This window comes from Uloborus diversus, chromosome 9 (assembly GCF_026930045.1).
Source record: "Uloborus diversus isolate 005 chromosome 9, Udiv.v.3.1, whole genome shotgun sequence".
NCBI classification, from domain to species: Eukaryota; Metazoa; Arthropoda; class Arachnida; order Araneae; family Uloboridae; genus Uloborus; species Uloborus diversus.
The window spans coordinates 106531205-106545109 of NC_072739.1; the positions used below are offsets into that span (position 1 = coordinate 106531205).

The window sequence follows — 13905 nt, forward strand, 5'->3', positions numbered from 1 at the left end:
CAGCTAATTTGCCTTTTAGTGTTTCCCGAGGTTTAACTATGAATGGTCCTCCCATGGTTCTGTTTTTTATTCCTAACTGGTCCTCTTTGGTAGTGTTCACTCTAGAAAAAAAAAAGGGCAGGGTGCTGGCCTTTGAAAGGGGCACCTTTTTTAAAAAGGGCACTATTTCAACATGGTGTCCCCCCCCACCCAATACCAATGATGCACCACTCAAAAAGTACTGAGCGCCCCCCCCCCCCCAAAAAAAAAAATTAAGAAGAGAAATAACACTTAAAACAGCTTGCAAAAATTCAAACAGTCTAGTCTGCACCATGACTCCCCTCCTCCCCTGATCACCGTCACCACTGACTTTAGTATTAAATATGATTTCATCTAGAAAAAGCACTTGTCTTCAGAATAGGGTTAGCTCCCCCCCCACACACACACACATACAAATGCCAACTAAGCTAAGCACGTTTTCCACACGTCATAGGAACGTTTAGCTAATGCTGAAACTTGGCTTTGTGTGTTTTTCAACACTTTTCAGGCCATAATTTTAACTACCTATAAGAGTAAAAAAAAGTTCTAGGCATTTCAAAAGCCTTTGAATTTTAATTTAAGAAGAACAGTATTTAATTACTGATCTCCCCTTCCTAACAAAGAAACTACCTAGTAAAGTGCATAGTGCCATTAAGTATTTTAGTAGACAGCAAAATTTTGATGAGTGTAAATTCTCCTTTTTTAAATATATTACACTTCAAATAGAATAATTAACTTAAAATACTGTGTGCAGTGCTTCAAAAATGCAGTGGTAGCGAGTTGCAAAACTAAAAAGACTTTATTTCAGTTTTATTTCCTAGTCTTGGAGTTCAAATTCATAACACAAATGTGTTGGCAGATGTATGCGCTCCTAAATGCAATGCATAAGCAGCTTGGGCCAAGCTAAGATTTTTATCTCAGACAATTTTTGTGAAAATTTAATATTTCAGCATTTTAATTTTGTGATTTTTTTAAAAAATCAATTGTATAATATTTATAAAAGAAAAAGAAACAGTGCAAGATTATTTTTGTTAGAAAAAAGCACAAGTATGTCAAAAGTATGCTTTTTATTATGTCAATGAGTGTTTTAAATAATCTGTTTTATGAATCATATACAAAGATAATAAAAATACTTAGCAAAAAGGAAAGAATTGAATGTCAATACGATGTTTCCATTTCAAACAGTTTTTTTAGAAGGGGCTGGGGATGGGGGTTAAAAATCCAAGATATTTAAAAAATACCCTTGCATTTTAGCCCAGTAAGCTTTGTACTATGTTCTTCTTAGGAAACAATCAGAAAGTTAACTTTCCAGAAACAGATGTGAAAAGATTGCTACACAATCACTAGCAATGTGCTAAAATTAGCTAAGCCTAATTTCCATGTGCAGACGAAAAACGGACACAAAGGGCTGAAATGTTAGGAAAATGTCCTATTCCCTCTCTCATTGTTGATTCTCAGAAGATCAAGGATGGGAAGGAATGAAACAAAGATCCCTCCCTTCCCAGAAGACCCTACTCCGTCCCACAACCTTTCAAAAACCCACCCTGAGTAGAAGGGAAGAACATGCCTTTGTTTCCTACTGATAAGCCTGTTTGAATTCTGAGAATCTCATCCCCTCTTTGCCTAGGTGTTTGCTTCCCCTTTTGTTTATGGGGCCGTTTTCAGGGTGAAATTCTGGGAACAAGGATAAGACATGGGCATTTTAGCAGACAATGGCTGGACAAATAAAATTGCCCCGATATCGCGGCAGGTCGAAACGATGGTCAAGACATCTTTTTAAAAACACAGGATGCAATTTCTTATTTTTGAAAAGTGCGGGGCGCATTTCGCGATCTAAAAGAAGGGCAGGGCGCATTCTACTGATATGGAAAAGGGCAGGGCGCTGCACCCTTCAAAAACGGCCTAGCGTTAACACTACTCTTTGGTCCCCTTTTTGATTGAAAATGGTCCTCTTTTACCCTTTTCTATGGCCAAAATGTGTTGGGAGCCCTGTAATATAAGCATACTATAAAAAGCATATCAAGGTTAACATGCGGGTGGGGAATTGTGATTCTCAAAATCAGGGTTTGCCGATATATATCAATCAATATATATCAAGATGTATGAGGCGTGTCCGTAAAATAAGTTCCACGAATGTTTTTTACATCAAAAAACTGGTTTAATTGCAAAGAAAAGTACATTTTTGAAAAGATCAGTCTTTTATTTTTCTACATAATCGCCGTTGCGTTCTATGCACTTCTGCATTCGAGGCACTCACTTCTTCAAACCAGAGTCATAGAACTCTGCCGCCTGTCCGTGTAGAAAACTAACAACCGTGTTTTGTACCTCGTCATCTGTCTGGAATTGGGTTCCGGCAAGGTTTTTCTTCAACTTGGGGAAGAGATGGAAGTCACTTGGTGCTAAGTCTGGGCTGTAGGGTGGGTGAGACACCATTTCCCATTCAAATCTTTCGATGAGGGCTGTGGTTTGATTGGCGGTGTGCGGTCCGGCATTGTCATGGTGAAAACGCACTCCTTTTGTCAGCATTCCTCTTCTCTTGTTCTGAATTGCACGTCTAAGGTTTTTCAAGGTCTCACAGTACCGGTCAGCATTGATTGTTGTCTCGTGAGGCGTAAACTCGCACAACAATACGCCCTTCTCGATCTCAAAAAAACGCTAGCCATGATTTTCCCGACAGACAGGTTTGTTTGAACTTCTTTGCTTTTGGCAAAGAAGGGTGCTTCCACTGCTTCCATTGCTCCTTTGTTTCCGGTGTGGTGTGGTGTACCCAGCTCTGGTCACCAGTAACAATAGAGTCCAGAAATTCCTCTTCTGTTGTTCCGTGAAAAGCGAGAACTTCTTGGGCCGCTTCAACCCGCTGCCGCTGGTGGTCTGCAGTGAGCATTTTTGGTACCCATCTTGCGCGGACCCTTTGAATAGCCTAAATGTTCAGTCAAAATCTTGTCAATTGTAGTTTTGCTGACCTCCGGAATCCTTTTGCACAGCTCCCAAACTGCAATCCGTCGATCTTCAAGCATTGCCGCTTCGATTTTAGCAATTGTTTCATCGGAAACCGATGGCGACCCTGCATGGACTTCGGCGTGAACGTCTGTTCGGCCATTTTTAAAGTCCCTGACCTATCTGCACACCATCCCGGAGCTCATACACTCTTCTCCATACACTTGACAAAGTTCTTCGTGAATTTCCTTCCCCGATTTCTTCTTAGCGGCGAGGAAACGAATAACAGACCGCAACTCGCAGTTGGGGGGAGACGCAAGAGGAAGCTCCATCGCTGACGGCTGCTGAGCCAAGACTAAACGTTTCGGCGATGCTGGCTTGGTGAGGGATTAGCGTGAGGGAACCAAACAACCTGCCTCTGTTGCCTGGCTGCGCATAGAAACTATCCTAGCGCCAGCGGCAGCCCGCGGAACTTATTTTACGGACAAGCCTCGTACATCCGATATTTATTTTTAAAATATAATATTTTGATTTTTTCCGATATTTTTTTTCTAACCATGGTATTTTCAATATAAAACTTATATTAATCATAGTAATTTTTTGTTACTTTATTTTTGAAAATAACCAAAAGATATTTTAAAAATGTCTTCAATTGCTCAAATGTGCCCCTATAGGGGACAGATGGAAACAAGGGGGGCTTGGGGCACATGTGAACACGATTGAAAAATGCAGGACGAACATCATATTTCAACGAAAAACTTGTAATATTGAAGCATATACATTCAAGGGTTTGTAACCTACAATGTGGTCAGTTTAAATTGTACAGTGGCTGTCATTAAGAAAATATTTTTTCTGAATTATAGAGCTCTGCTCACTGTTAAAATTTTAAAGTTTCATGGCATGTTCTAATGAATGAATCGACAAGAAAAAATCTTATAAGATTAAACATTACAAAGAATATTTTATTATGTAAAGTACATATTCTTGTTATACAGTGCGTTCAAGCTTCATACAGAATATGATGATGAATTTTAAGAAAATTGTAAACTTCAGTTTTTAGTTAAAGGAAAATATTTTGTCTTAATTTTCCTTGCAAATATTATGTACCACTAAATTTTTAGCCAACTATTTAGTAAATAACAAACTTTAAAAAATAAAAAATAATAAAATAAATAATTAGTAATTATGTAATAATAATTAACAATAAATTTACAAACTGACTGCAGCAAAATAATAATTATAAATCTCTACATCTCTTTTAACATTTATATAATAAGCCTACACTAATATTTATATTTGGGGAGAGTATATGGGAGCTGTTCACATGTGCCCCCAACATGTTGCTTTCACAAGTGCCCCGACCTCTACCTTTGAACTAGTTTTCCAAAAAAAAGAATTTTTAATTTAATTACAAAATTTAAATACGAGGATAAATTTACTTGAATGTTCATATAATGGTGTGGAATAATTAAATTTAGCTTATTAGTTAGTTAACAGTGATAAAGTATATTAGTAGAGTGCAATTAGACATAAACCTCAACATCAAAGCAAAAGTTTCCCGCCCAACATCAAATTGTTGTATACTGTCCCATATTGTTTGGTAAAAAGTTACACTGTTTTCAGTCTCAGGTTGTGGAGGAAGGGGGGATGAAGTTGGTAAATTAGTAGATTTATCAGTTTTTTCGGAAATATTTAGAAAACTATGGCGTTTAGTGTGAAAAGTGCAGTATACAAAATAATCTCTACTAAACTACGAACAAAATTAAATCTAAGTATCATTTTGTTAAATGAACGGTTCCAGAGTTACGGCAGGTCAGAGATGGGCAGATTCGTATTCGTAAATCCGAATTTGATTCACAGCACCTTAACGTGTCAATCCGAACACGAATACATTCGTATTCACAAGTGTGAATTCGAATAGATTCATGTTTGCTAGTGTGAATCCGAATACGAAATTGGGATTCATACCTATGAATCCGAATCTATTCGGATTCAGACCTATGAATCCAAATCATTTCTGATTCACATCTATGAATACGAATCCATTTGGATTCACACTTGGATTCACTGAAAGATTCAATTTAAAAGGCCAATATAAATAACTAAACGTTTCTTTGTACCTCGCTACAGTTCGAGTTTTGGGTGTTAGCGAGTTTTTGGATGTATATTTATTGGTGTCAAACTAAGTAATTTACCCGAAAAGGAACTTCCTACTATTTGAAGCTCCAAGTCGAATACTACTGGACCCAGGTTTTAGAAGTCCATAAAAAATTAAAAATCATGATTTTATGGTCATGAACACTAAAAACTTTCGCTAATTTTTCGTACAGTCAAGTGCCCATACTTGGGACAGTTTTGAACTTTTACCTCTAATAGCATATTAATCATACGTTTTCCATTCTAATGAAGTATTCTACTTTCAGGATGTGCCTTACTACGTCCCTTCAAGACAAGGTATAAGTGTGTAGATTTGTTTCTTTAAAAATAAAACAAAAAAAATTTTCATTTTCCCAAGCTAGGGACCTCCCTAGGGGGTTCGTGATAACGAATTCTTTTCTAGCAGATATAAGACTAGCTTTGAATTCTTCTACAGTATCAGTGGAGTGGTATCGCTGTAAATGGCGTATTAAATTCGAAGTATTCAAAATATTTACCTGAACTTCTTTAGTTTTGGAGGGAACATTCGCATCACATTTTAAACATAAAGCTCGAATAGATTTATGAGCACCTCTCTCTAGGGAAATAGCATGTATCGGGTTTATCACTCACCCGGCTTGAAAAAATCACCATTTAGTGCTGATCTAAGCGAAAATCGCCATTTTTTAAAAGGTTCGCATTCCGAATTCAAAGAATTATCCTCGGAATAATAAGTAATCTTACTAAAAGAAACAAAAAAAATTCATATTGTTCTTAAATAAATGTAATTGAAACTGAAGAAAAATATAAAAAAATCATAGTAGCAATTAACATTAAAAAAGAAAAACTTGCAAAGTATATATATGTGAAACGAGATTACCTTTCAATGAAATTAAAAATAATAAATTAAATTGGATACGTACCTATTAAGAGTTAAGCTTAGAGTGGTTCAAAAAAAACGTTTTTTAGCTAGAGTCCAGAACACCCCCCCCTCCCCCCTTTTTTTTCAGACTTACTAATAGTATTATGCTGTAAAAGTTTTAGTTTCTTACTCAAATTTTAAAAGGGTGCTCAATTTAACATTAGTCGTAGCATGGAAAATCACAAATTTGGAAACATTTAATTTCCCCAGCTGTGTTTTTGTAAATATATTTTTTTTTTTTGCAATGTATATGCATATTACTTTTGTATATTATAATATGTAGCATTGTTATTTCAGTTCAATGTAATTTTTAACACCCTTCCCCCATACTTGCGATGTTTGGGGGAGGGAGTTGAGCACTCTTTCAGTGGAAATAAGAAGTCAAAATTCTTCCGGTATATTACTATCCACAAGTCTAAAAATATTGAGAGGTTTCCTGTTAGCTATTAGAAACTTTTTAGCCTACTTTCCCAGTAAGAAAAAGAAGAAAAAAGCATGAAAGAAGGCTTAATGCATCTTAAAAATATCGCGGAAAACGAAAAAAAAAAGTCAAAAATAAATAAAATAATTAAATAAATATCGAAAAATTGGAAAGTAGGGCATTGAGATGTTGAAAAAATGTCTGTCGGTCTGTCTGTCTGCCCCCCCCCCCCTAATAACTTTTGAATGAATAGTTCGATTCAAAAAAACTTTTTTTTGTTCGAAAGATCTCGGCGAGGACACCTCATTCCCATATTTCACTTTTTGATTTGAACTATTTTTTGTTCAACTTTGAACAGTTCAAAAAAACTTAACATTAGCGCCTACGAAGAAATTCAAGGCAATTCCGAACTGTGCGGCGAATTTGCCTTAAACAAATTTTGTAGGAAAAAGATTTTGATGAAAAACTTGTATATAAAATATCTTTTTGGTTTGAACAATTTTCCGTTCAATTTTGAACAATTCAAATCCCTTAACAATAGCGCCTACGGGGAAACTGAAAGTCAATGTAGATTCCGTACTTGAAGGCGGATTTACTTCAAACAAATTTTGTTGGAAATAACTCTTGACGCCAAACTCCAGACTTCGACTCCGAGAATTTAGGCGCACTTGACTCTGACTCCGACTCCTGTGCCCGACAATTAATCGGACTCCGACTCCCCGACTTCGACTCTGACTTCGTAGTTTTGGCAAAAATTTATACAAGGAGGACAAATGACTGACTCCGATTCTTAAATATTCAACTCCGACTTCTTTATCTCAAAATGAGATTGACTCCGACTACGCAGCTTTGGTTTTAACTGTGCAATAATTATTGTTGATATGACTTATTTTTATTTTTACGCTAAAGTTTCAATTTAGGTACTCGGTTTTTGGCGAATAAACTCAAAGTCATTTATGTTTCTACATAAAGATATGCGCAGACGATTTTTTTTTTTTTGACAAAGAAAATTATTTCTTTAAGTTGACATTTTATTGTTTTTTTTTTTTTTGTTAAGTGCATTAATTCATTTAAAAAAAAGTTTTTGGCAACAGGGGAAAAAGAAACGATTTTTTTTTGATATGATGTATTTATTTTAATGAGCTTATTAATTTTAATTATTATTTTTTCGTTTTGAAAGCTGTTAAAGATTTTTTTTAATGGAAAAAAGTGCATTAGCTGCTTTGTTTAAAAGTTGCTGCTATTTTATTTGTTCGTTTTTATTTATTCATTTATTTATTTATTTATTTATTTATTTTTTATAGATGAGTCAGGAATATTTTATTCCTAGAAATCAGCAGAAAGTATTTTAAAAATATGTTTGAAAAAATTTGCAATTTTAGCTATTTTTGAAAATATTGATCAGGTACTAGAAAGTAGTATGGGTATACGGGAAAGTAGGCTCATCTAGTTCTAGACAGAACTTCTTGTTTTGCATGTATTTTTGTCCCACCCTAGTTAAGCTATTTACTTATTCACTAAAAAATAAACATACAATCCTCCTCAACTTACAGTAAGTCAAAACAGTGAGAAAAAAAAATATGCATGTGTTTTATAAGATATGAATTCTAAAAAACTGTCTTCTTTTCAGCCCTTGATGAGTTTTTTTAAAATATTTAAAATGCAAAAAGCATATGGTTTCCTTTTTTTCCGTGCATTTTTTTTCAGGTGTTATTTTTTCAAAAAAAAAAGGAAAATAATTCAATGTTCTACGCTATTTTTATTCTTTCTCAGTTTATGTACTTCCATATTATTTCCTTTTTTTTTCTTAGAAAAAAGAAAGGTGCTACTTATTTTGATTGTTAAAAAATTTCTGGGAAATACACCCATATGAATACGGGACTTCATTATTATAGCAAGATTTTATCAAGCTCAGATGTGTAATTATTTTTTACTGATTTCTGAATTACTCAAACTTAGATTTTATGAATTTTTAACCATATATAGGAAAAGAATTATCTAATTTACCATCTAACTTGAGCATTTTAACTTGTTAGTATCAAATACTATATTTAAATAAATTTATAATGACTTGATTAGAAAATATTCTTATCATTTTACCAGCTTGTCAATATTTGCGTTTTTGCGGTGCGGTGCGATGTTTAATTGTTATTTTGGGAGAAAATTATATGGGTTTTGATTTTTCGATGCTAATAAGGATGATTAACTTTAAATAAACTCTTTTAATTACCGTTTTTTTTCTTTAGATGTCTACATTTTGAAAAATGCAATCTTTTAATATCCGATATGAAAATCATATTTTGTTGTTTTTTCAAGCTAACTTCGCTTTATTAGGATGCAAATGAATGAAAAGTCTCTTTATTTCTGTTGGAACTCTCATTTCAAGTTTTTAAAGCAAAATTCCATTTTCTGTTATGAGTCAAAAATTAAAATGCTGAATGTATTTTTTTTTTTTTTTTTTTTTTTTGCGTCAACTGTGTCCACAGATATTAATGAAATGTTTATCATAGGAACCTAAAATGCAATTTAAAAGTAATTTTATCAAAAATATTTCTTTTACAAGCCGTTTTTATACTTTTTGATGCCTTCACTTTGAGAATTGCGATCTCTTTGCATCCGCTATGGGAATCCGATTTTTCCCATTTTTAATGTTTATTACGCTTTGTTAAGAGGTAAACAATTAAAATATCTTTTTATTTTTGTTAAAATCACGAAATTTATAAGTTTTAAACGAAATTTTGTGTTTTTTAAGAGTGTCTTGGGTCAAAAAGTTAAATACTGAACCCTATTCTGAATTTTATTTTATTTATTTATTTTTTTGTTAGTTATTTTAAATACTGTACAGAAATATTTCTAGTATAATTTAACATAATGTAGAATGGTAGATAAATATTGATACTTGAGAGAGCGATGCCACCCCCCCCCCCCCCCGCCAAATATGAGATAAACACTCCAGAATGATTTTTTTGGACATAGAAGAGTAAAACACTCAACTTTAAGTTTAATTGATGCAGTTTGTGCCATCTCTAAATTCTAAAATTTCGTTTTAACAAAAAAAAAAATTTTTTTTTTGCAAAATTATTTGATTTTTCACGAAATTATTTGATTTTTCACAAAATTATTTGATTTTTCACAAAAAACGGACCTTGTGAAAAATCCTGGACAGACCCCTGTATAATCTAATACAAGTCATAATTGTTATGCATATTTATATTTTAAAATCATCTGTGTTGAAAATATATTCATTCTTATTGAGGCATTGTCCAAAGAAAGTTCGGGTTTCTCCGTGCCGCAGATTTATATAGCCACGGCCTATGAAAACCTCTTTTCCCTGAAAAGTAGAGCCAATTGAGTAGGTGGTGAGGTTGTCGTTCCTTAAAGGGCTTATTACAAACATACCACCGGCCCCTTAAATCACAATTTGCTTTTACAAAACACAATTCATTCAAAAAATTAGTTTCCTTAGTAATAATGAATATTTTTTCGGAAAAATATTTTAAAAAAATGAAAATTTTCTACTTTTACACCCTTTGTAACTCTGGAACCGTTCACTTAACAAAATAATGCTTAAGACCATTTTGTTCATAATTTAGTGTAGATTCTTTTGTATAATGCACTTTTCGCGCTAAAGACCATAGTTTTCTAAATATTTCCGAAAAACTGATAAAGACTACTTATTTACCAACTTCTCCCCTCCTCCCCCAAAACCCGACACTGAAAATGGTGTAGCTTTTTACCAACCAATGTGTGGACTGAATAGAACAATTTGGAGTTGCAGGGAAACTTTTACTTTGGATGTTGAGTTTAGACTTTTTTTAGTCTATTTGCACCGTACTATATCAGCTTCTGCTAAAATAAAGAAGCTGTCACCACAGGAACATAAACTGGCTCCTTGCTCTGAAAGTTTGGTTAAAAAGTTGAGAATTTTTTAAGGTTTTTTGCTTGACGTTATCCTGGTAAAATATACCATGTTCACATGTGCCCCGAGCTCACATGTGTCCCTTTTTCCCCTACTATATTTTTATGATGAATTAATACATCATTTATATAACAAAGTAATACAGTATTCCTTTTTACTTTCTTCTGTATCTAATAAATAGAAGAAAGTATTGGATTCGTGCAAATTTTCGAATTTCGACTATTTTTGAAAAATGTGTGTGTGTATGTGTGTATGTGTGTGTGTGTATGTGTGTGTGTGTCACGTCTGTGTGTGACCAGTTTTTTGTGGCCGCTCTACAACAAAAACTACCGCAGGAAATCGAACGAAATTTGGTACACATATGTGCCCTTATGTGAACTTGTGCCCATTGGTTTTTGGCGCGAATTCCTCCAAGGGGGGTGGAGCATTGGGACGTTTTTTGAGTTACGCGGGCTTGTTTATTTTATATTCATAAAATTTTTAGTAATGTAACAATTTTAATTCAGATTAAAAGTGCCTAATTAAATATTAAACGTTGGTCAGAAAAACGGAAAATGTCTTACCAACTAATACATTTTTTTTATTTCTGAATCATATTACTATGTAAAACTAGCTAACAGAAGAAAATGAGTAAAACAACTAATGCTAAAGTATTTCCATTAAAATTGATTAAAAGTTGAAGTGAAATGGTAGACATAAATAATAAAAGAAACCTTAATTTTAAGTCTACATATTGTCATAACAATATAAGAAAATAAAGAGTTTTAAAGATGCATTTACTATTTTGAAGACTTGAGTTTTTGCTGATTGAAAATATAGGATATATATATGAAAATATCCTATATCTGTCAAAATATTGGATATTTTCAATATTTTCCAAAATATCATGATATTTTCAAACCCTGCTCACAATACTTTCCAAAAAATACCACTGAATGAAAATCCATTTGTATGCTGTTCCCATAAAACTCATAAAATTTCGGTCAAGGTTATAAATCCTCCGTTTTTGCATTTTTGAAACAATTATATGGTGTACCCTTGTCAACAATCTTGCTTAATTATTTTTAAAATCTTAGTGCATAAAGCTGAGAAGTATTAATTTTACTTCCTTGCATGATGATGTTTAGCGACTAAACACAAAGAATATTTTATGTCTGAAATATGCAACTTGAAAGTTTTCAGAGCCTTACAATCATTCTAAAATAAAAACCATCAAATTTCTCATGACTAATTTATTGTTATTGTTTGTTATTTTACTATATACGTTTGTTTTCCATGTTGTATTATACATTGATATGTTTCTTGGTTTATCATCCTTATCTCATGTCTTTTTGGTGGTTCTGAAAAAATGTTGCTACTGAAATTTTAATCAAGCTTTCAAAAAAAAAAGAAACCATCCTACCACTTTATTATATTTATTTCTGGTTATTACTTTACAGGACCTAGATTTTATTGCACAAAAGCTGCAAATTACTTTACCAGACATACATTTGATGGAAAAATGGCTTTCTATTGTGAAAACTTGGGTATGTATTGATTTTGTGGAGGATCATTTTCTTCCTTTTAGCATGTACTGGGATACAGTATAATGAAAATGTGCTTTTTTTCATATAACTATGTTCCATTGACATGTTCTTTTGATCACAGATGTGTGATCAAATGTTTTACAGGGTTTAGCTATGTTTATCATAGTGTATTTGTGTATGCAGGCGTCCCTCGTATAACACGGTACTTCTATAACACGGTTTCGATATTACACGGTACGAAACTTGAATTTATTCCTCATGGTTTTGATACAACACGAATGTTACATTTATAAAAGATGAAATTTCATTTCTCTTTAATACATTCTGTTAATTTTTGCTAATAACTCTAATACTGTACTTTGTTTTTTTGAAACTTGATTTTGATACAACACGGTACACATCCCTTGATTTACATTATTTCTAAGTCTCGTATAACAGTTTGGATATAACACGGAACACAGTTTCTATATAACACGGAACATGGTTTTGATGTAACACGATGCATCTTAACCTGATTTTTCTCATGCACATACATAATTAGTATTAAAAATAAGCAAAAATGTTACTTTAAAAAAAGTCTTGTATAACACGGTTTCGATACTATGCGGAATGAATTAACCATGTTGTACGAAGGACACCCCTGTAGTTAATATTATGCATAGTATAATAGTTTAAGAAGTTCAATAAAATAATGGTTGAGGTCAGTTTTAAGTAACAACTAAAAGGAACAGTAACATGACCTCATGATCCTATGGTTTTAATAATTGGCTGCAGTAATCTATGGCTATAATAATTGCATCTACATCACTAACATAAATTTAAGGGAAAAACACCTGCATAATTTTATTCGATGTGAAAATAAATAAAAGTAACTAAACAAATGAGCAAACTTAAAAATATTTAATATTCAATGTTTTGATGCAATTATGAGAGGTATTGTTTTTAGGTGCCTAGATATAGTACACAAACAACTGATGGAGGAAAAAGTATGGATGTAGAAGCTTCTTTGGTTTACATTGATCTTAGCTTGTGAACATCAGATTGGACACTCATTTTCTTTATAGGTTCTGTAAGTATAGACAGGCAACTCAAGATCCATGCAACAAAGTTTTGATGAGGAACAAGAACTAGCAGAAAGATTGAGATGAAAAACAAAAAATGAACCAGAATACAAAAATTATTTAACAAGTAAGGCAATTAAGGAAAATAAGTACATATGCAAGAAAGATATGGCTGGAAACTTTTTTTTTTGAATTTGCAAAAATACTTAAAATCTTCTATCATTGCCAGACAGGGCTGGCTTTCTGCCGGCAGAAACTAGTTTTTGCCGTGCCAGTGGCAGAAACTGGTTATAACCGGTAAAAACTGGCAGAAACTGGCAAAAACTTAAAAATGTCTTTAATAACTCAAGTAATTAATAAATGATATTTGTTTAAGTAAACTAAAAAATTAAACATCATTTTATCACTTAAAAAAATAAAATCCCATGCTAGTGTCCTTGATTTAGTTCAGAAAGGGAACTTTCCAATTGCAGAGGCTCGTAGTATTTGTATTAATTTAACAAAGGATAAAAAATCATACAGGGGTGCTTAGGAAAGAAGAGTGACATACAGAATTACACAGGCATTACTGATTGTAATTTGCTCACTTATATGCTTCCTCTAAATTGTTCGTGATTGAAATTGTCATGTCATGTGCTTCAAGAAGAAAGTGCTAGAATTTTACTTGCCTAAATTTTGTACCTAATGTCACAGCTTTGCAAAACAAATTGTCCCCATTTCTCAAAACTTATTTTTCCAGTCAAATTTTTACCACAAGCCCAGTTACTACATGGTGGACCAGTTATACAATAGATGAAAGTTTCACGAACATTGCTTGCTCCTTGATGCATTGTCTGCTAGCTCATCTGTTTTAAGAATATTCTAAAACTTCTCATTTGTTCGTAGTAAATTGAGAACCTGTTTAGATTTTTGAAACCATCTTTTCTAAGAGGCAATTGCAGGGTCCAAACAATGTAACATTTGAT

General features: G+C 33.1%; 1 protein-coding gene across 1 annotated transcript in view; it reads left to right on the forward strand.

Moving 5' to 3' along the window:
• LOC129230420 (uncharacterized) overlaps window positions 1-13905 on the forward strand; it is a 263650-nt gene that overhangs the window by 92531 nt on the left and 157214 nt on the right. The window contains exon 9 of the mRNA XM_054864820.1: window positions 11793-11879. Within this exon, the coding sequence (XP_054720795.1) occupies window positions 11793-11879 (87 nt within the window). The remainder of the gene's footprint in view (window positions 1-11792; window positions 11880-13905) is intronic.